General features: G+C 45.0%; 1 protein-coding gene across 1 annotated transcript in view; it reads left to right on the forward strand.

The window, feature by feature from the left end:
• The first annotated feature begins 798 nt into the window (after nucleotides 1–798).
• The window catches only part of DBX2 (developing brain homeobox 2), a 39,066-nt gene continuing 33,948 nt past the window's right edge, over nucleotides 799–5,916 (forward strand). Inside the window, exon 1 of the mRNA XM_007471546.1 lies at nucleotides 799–1,503. Within this exon, the coding sequence (XP_007471608.1) occupies nucleotides 1,104–1,503 (400 nt within the window). The 5' untranslated portion in view covers nucleotides 799–1,103. The remainder of the gene's footprint in view (nucleotides 1,504–5,916) is intronic.

Below are 5,916 nucleotides of genomic sequence, written 5' to 3' on the forward strand. Positions count from 1 at the left end.
AATAAACTGAAAATACCCACAATTCTAGGGGAAAAAAGAAAAAAGAGCAACTATAATTCTAAAGAGTTCAGTGTTCACACCCGGGTCTCTGAGGAGGCCCCAGCCACCTTTGGTTTGGTGGTGGCTTTCTTCCTGGGTTTTGGACTCAAGCATCTGTCGTTTGCCATTTAACCAACTCCAACCAAGATCCCCTTTTCTAGATCAAAATTTATTAGATCACCTCTTCTTGAGTGCTTCCTAAGTCAAATCTTACTAAAAAGTCACTAGAAATGAATTGCTGGAACCTGAGAAATTTCTTAAAAGGTCTTCAAGAAAGACATTTCTTTTCCTCTTAAAAACAAACAAACAGGGGCCACATTTAATACGCGAACAAACCCATTCTTGAAAAGGTACCTTTTCATCTGTACCACCACAAGTCTCAGTAACACGTGTGGCTTTCTCTGATGACTACAGCCCTTCAAGACACTGGTGACTCCCATTCTCGTCCCCTGGATGCCCTGAAGTGACACCAACACGTGAGAGCCAGGGGTCGCCCAACAGGTGGTCCGCCGAGCGCTCTCCAGGTGAGAGCGCCGCCCGCGCTCAGGGCGCTCCGCGAGGGCGTCCACGCGCCCTGGCGCCCCCGGGGCAGCGCGGGCTCCCTAGAGAGGGCCGGGGCCTGGCTGCTGGGAGGGGGCGAGCGCCCGGTTCCCGTCGCCTCCACTCCCGTCTCCTCCGGCTACGCGTCCCCTCCCCTTGCCAAAGCTCGGACTCTCGGGGTTGCCCTTATTGTTGGCCGCGTCTGTCACTTTGTGGGCCGGGTGACATGAATGGATGGGCTGTACACACCTTCCAGCCTTCTAGAAAAAAAAAAAGGTCTGGATCTGCATAGAGGGCGGGAAGGACTCCCCCGGCGCCCCCAGAGCCAACGCCGCGGGCAGGGGAAACGCACAGCTCCCCCCTCCCACACTCACTCCTCCCCTCCTTACAAAACCGCCCAGCCCAGAAAATAATATCTCTCCCTACCCGCCGGCGTCCGCGGTGCTCTCGCCTTCTTCCCCGGCTGAGCGCGCTCCAGCGTTGCGGGAGGCGCCGCGCGGGGCAGCGGTCCGGGGCGCCGCACCATGCTCCCGAGCGCCGTGGCGGCCCATGCCGGCGCCTACTGGGACGTGGTGGCTTCCTCCGCGCTGCTGAACTTCCCCGCCGCGCCGGGCTTCGGCAACCTGGGCAAGAGTTTCCTGATCGAGAACTTGCTGCGGGCTGGGGGCGCCCCGCCGTACAGGTTACCACCGCCCCTGCCCCACGGCCCGGCAGCAGCTCTCGCCGCGGGCGCTCAGGTCCGGCCCCTGCCCGCCAGCCCGGTTCCGCTCAAGCTGTGCCCCGCGGCAGAACCAGTCAGCCCCAGCGGGGCGCTCTACGGCACGCGGTGGGCGTTTCAAGTGCTCAGCCCCTCGGCGGACGGCGCCAGGCTGCCGGGCCGGGCTCCTGCGGACCGAGACTGTGCCTTCCAGCCATCAACCCCAGGTGAGTCCGCTCTCCTCTCCCCAGCTGCGCGCGGCGCCTCTTGGCCTGCGGGTCCCGAGACCTGGGCGCGCCGGCCCTAGTGCGCAGGAATCCGCCCGGGCCTAGACCTTGCGAGAGCATCTAGAGATTCGGTGGAGATGCCGCCTCGGGGGTGAGGAGGGTACCACCACTAACTGTGATTTTCTTCCCCTTCGCGTACCACCAGTTCCTCTCCGTCCCCTCTTTCTACAAGTGGTAGGGCTGCCTTGAATTTAAGGCCTTTTTGAAGAAACCCTGGAGGCACCTCCTGGCTTTAGCCGAAAGGGCAGCCCCGGTCCTGAGATCTCTGGGTTCACAGGACCAGTTTCACGGGGTTTCCCAAGCTCAGCGTCTCCACCCGCCTGCCCCGGTCCCGGAGGCCGCGCGACACCCGTTCCCTGGAAAGTTCTTGGCTTGGAGAGCCTCGCTCGGCCCGCTTTGGGGGCTTTTGACTCTTCAAACCGTTGCGACGGTCGAGGCGGTTGCAGAACGCTCGCAGAGATCTTTGGAAAAAGAGTTGCGCAAAGTTTTGGCTTTCTTCACTCTTACATTTTGGATCACTGAGACGCAAGAAAATCGAGGCTGGCTTTTTCTTAGTGCTGAGCTGGAACAGCCTAATTGGCACCTGGAGTAGGAAGTTCGCCAATAAATGAGAATTTACCAAAAGAAGGGCAGTTTTGGTTTGCTTGCTTTAATTCCCGAATAAAACCTAAGTGTCGTGACTGGGAAGAGGATGCGGACAGTTTAGTCAATATATTAGCTAAAGCTAACGGGAGGGGCTGCCGAAATTGGCAGCGAGAAAGGGAAAGCCTCTTAGAGACTCAAAAACTGAGATCCAGTGGATTAATTTTTTTTTTTTTTTTTTGGCTTGCGTTCTTTGACGATCTTAACTCATTCTTTAAATCCCGGTGGGTTTGTCCAGAATGACTAATAGACGCTTTTTCATTGTCCCACGAAACTGCCGAATCAGATTTATTGCTAATGGCTTTATAGAACTGAACATGTTTAGAACCTGTCCTGGTCTTTCAGTTTGAAATGGTTACTAATAGAATGGAACAAATATAATTATATTAGCACCGGTCTCATTCACATAGTGTAAAACCTAAATTCTAGGCAGCCTTTTTGCACCCTGGGAGAGGAACAAGTACAGTTAAGACAAAGTTTATGTGCCTTGGGAATCTGAGCCACTCTGTTCTTTTTGAAGTATTAGGAAAATTAGAAACGTGTAAAGCAGGTTCTTGTAGACAAGAGCTGGTAAATAATGACTCATAAAAATAAAATTTTCAAGAAAATTTGGTGATTTGTATAACTTCTGGTGGTTTCCCATTGTGTTCATAGATGCTGTTTTTCAAGAATTCTTAAGTTGCTCTTGATCATGACTGGCTCCTCCAAAAAGTTAATTTTAACCTTTGTAGATTTTACAGGTTAAATTTAAGTAAACCAAATGCGAATCAAATGCAGAGATTTCAATAACTGAAAAATAATTTTGTATACCTATTCATTTTCATTCAAGATGTTACAATTATTGGGTAAAGGGTTTCCTAACTACGTTATTTTTATTTTCAAGAACGTACTCATTCTTGTACACTTATTAAAGTATCAGCATGCAAAAATGCTTTTTGGAATAATTGAGAGTATAAGAACTTAAATTTCACTTTGAAGTATTTTCATATAGCTTAAGCCTATATTTTTCCTAATTTTTTTTTCAGTCCTTATTGAAGATTTGATGTTTTCCTAGGTTATTTTTTATTTGAACAAATAACCTTTTATTTCAGAAAAATCATTCTTGTGAAGAGTGCATTTAATTTTTGAAACTCAAAAAATACCTTAAAGGGCTTCCCTGGTGGCGCAGTGGTTGAGAGTCTGCCTGCCGATGCAGGGGCCACAGGTTCGTGCCCCGGTCTGGGATGATCCCACATGCCGCGGAGCGGCTGGGCCCCTGAGCCATGGCCGCTGAGCCTGCGCGTCCGGAGCCTGTGCTCCACAACGGGAGAGGCCACAACAGTGAGAGGCCCGCGTACAGCAAAAAAAAAAAAAAAAAAAACCTTAAGATTAGAACCCCATAAATTTGTGCCCACAAATACACTGCTTAAAAACATTAAAAAAATTTTTTGACAGAGAATATAGCTTTCTGAACCGTGCTACAGTTTTATTTAAATGACAGATTCTTGCCCTACCAAATGTGGAAATTCTTTTGTACTGTGTAGAATTATGAAGTTATAATGAGTGCTGACAATGTTAGCTATCACCTGAAAATTAGATGAGGATGAAATAGTGATTGACGTTCTGTAAAGAGTAGAAAGGAGATTTAGAAAAGCTACTGTTTTCAGAACGATAAAATACTTCTGAAACATCAGTGAACAGCCAGTTCTAATCCTTTAGACATTGACTTAGGAGTGGATCACAAAATGTGATTTTTAATGATTTCGGTGTATTTGACTACTCATTTTTTTCTCCACTTAATTTGTTGAGTGCACCAGTCTAGATGTTGAATAAGAAAACCCCGGAGTTCTTTTTAAGGGCATTGGTGAAAGACAGCACCATTTAACTAGGGGATTTATGCCACTGCATGCGTTTCGGCTTCATTATTTTTGTTACCCACTATTAATTATACCATATAGTTCATTCATTCAGCAAATGCTTACTGACTGTCTCCCATGTGTTCAGACTGTTCCAGGCCATTGAGATAATCAGTGAACAAAACAGATGACTGTCTCTGCCCCTGTGAAGCTTATAGTCCATGTTCTGTCCTACTTTATGGTTTACCAAGCATTTTCATAATTGTTAGCTGCTTTAATTCTCATAATAGGCCAATTTTTTCCTACAAAGATTATTCCACTTCCTAATTTTGTTTTTGTCTGAAGTATCAGTTTAAACATCTGTGGTCTTGTGAAAGAGAAGAAAATTGCCCCAAATCTCCATATTCCTTGGGTTAGTCTTTCATTGAATGTGAGAAAACTAATGAGGGCTTATGGGATAACCAATTGCATGTATCACAATAATAAATCAGACTGGGGTGTTATATCTGAGCCCATAAGGAAAGAAATTGGCCTTCCCCTTCATCTTGTTACGTGTCTGAAAGGTGGTGACAGTAACACGGGTTTACAGATTATGGATGAAAGTTTAGCTTTTGACAGAGAATATAGCTTTTGACAGAGAATATAGTTCTTCATCCCTGAAAACTGGCAAGCCTTTAAGTATTTAGAGCAAGCAAAGGAACATTCCATAGCTGTATGTTGTCAAGTTGTGTATATAGAGTAGTTTAAAAACTTAAAAAATCAGAGGGCATTCTTCGAAGTTTGAAAGGAGCATGTTTAGTGTAATAACAGGTAGTTGAGTAGATTCACCTCCAGGGGTTGTATATGAAAAAAAGAATTTTGGATATTATAGTTTATTAATGAAACCAGGTTTTTCAAGTAAATCCTAATCATCAGAGATCCTCCCCCAGAAGTTCATTAATGTCATTACTTGGTGGCTCTTGTGCTAGACTTAAATATCCATGTTTTTGTATATTAAAGAGGGTCCTGAAATGTAAAAAGCTGAAAATTTAAAATTTCTCTTAGTTATGCCACCAATTTTCTTCAAAGTAAGTGGAACAAATAGCCTTGCTTTTCAGTAACATTTGTTATGTTAAACATTTTAGAAAGTGTTTGAAATGAAGATAATTTCCTGAATATAATTTAGTGATTATTAAATCTACTCCTAGGGCTGCATATAAAAGGATTAGAAAGCAAATGTTTATTCTGAATGGTTGAATTGAACTGTTCTTTTTTTAAAGTAATTTTGTCGAGTAGGTTGTACTATGTAGTACAGAAATGGAACCAGATCCATAGTATTTTTTTCTGGTACCCCTGTAGGGCTGTTAATTAATGCGTCACGTGCACTCTGAGTTTCTTGTCCACCTCACAGTGCCAGTTATTCTTGACCTATTAATCCTTGACTCTGTCTTAAACTACTTGCACTTATGTTTTTTTTTCCAACTGGTAGTTTTATCCGTTTCACTGAGATACCCTGAAAGTGTGAAATAAAATAGCTTCTCTTACATCTTAGGCGCTTTGGAGAGGGAGAAGATGAATCTGTGCTCCAGGTGGGGATTCCAGTCCAGCTGAAGACTGCGATTTGATTTATGAAGCCGGAGTTTGTCATTTATTTTTGCTGACGCTATGCTCTAGGTTTGTTTTGGCAAATTAAAGTCACAGGATCTTGACTATTGATGATACTGACCCCGAACCAGGACAAAGAGAATGGGGGATCCAGAAAAGGATAATGATGGGACCCATGCTGGTAGTTCCTTGCTCAGGCTATCACCCCAAACATCCTTTGGTGGAATTTGTAGATAATACCAAACAATATTCTTACTACACCAGTACTTTTTTTTTTTTTTTTTTTTTTTTT

This window comes from Lipotes vexillifer, unplaced genomic scaffold (assembly GCF_000442215.2).
Source record: "Lipotes vexillifer unplaced genomic scaffold, Lipotes_vexillifer_v1.1 scaffold794, whole genome shotgun sequence".
Lineage (NCBI taxonomy): Eukaryota > Metazoa > Chordata > Mammalia > Artiodactyla > Lipotidae > Lipotes > Lipotes vexillifer.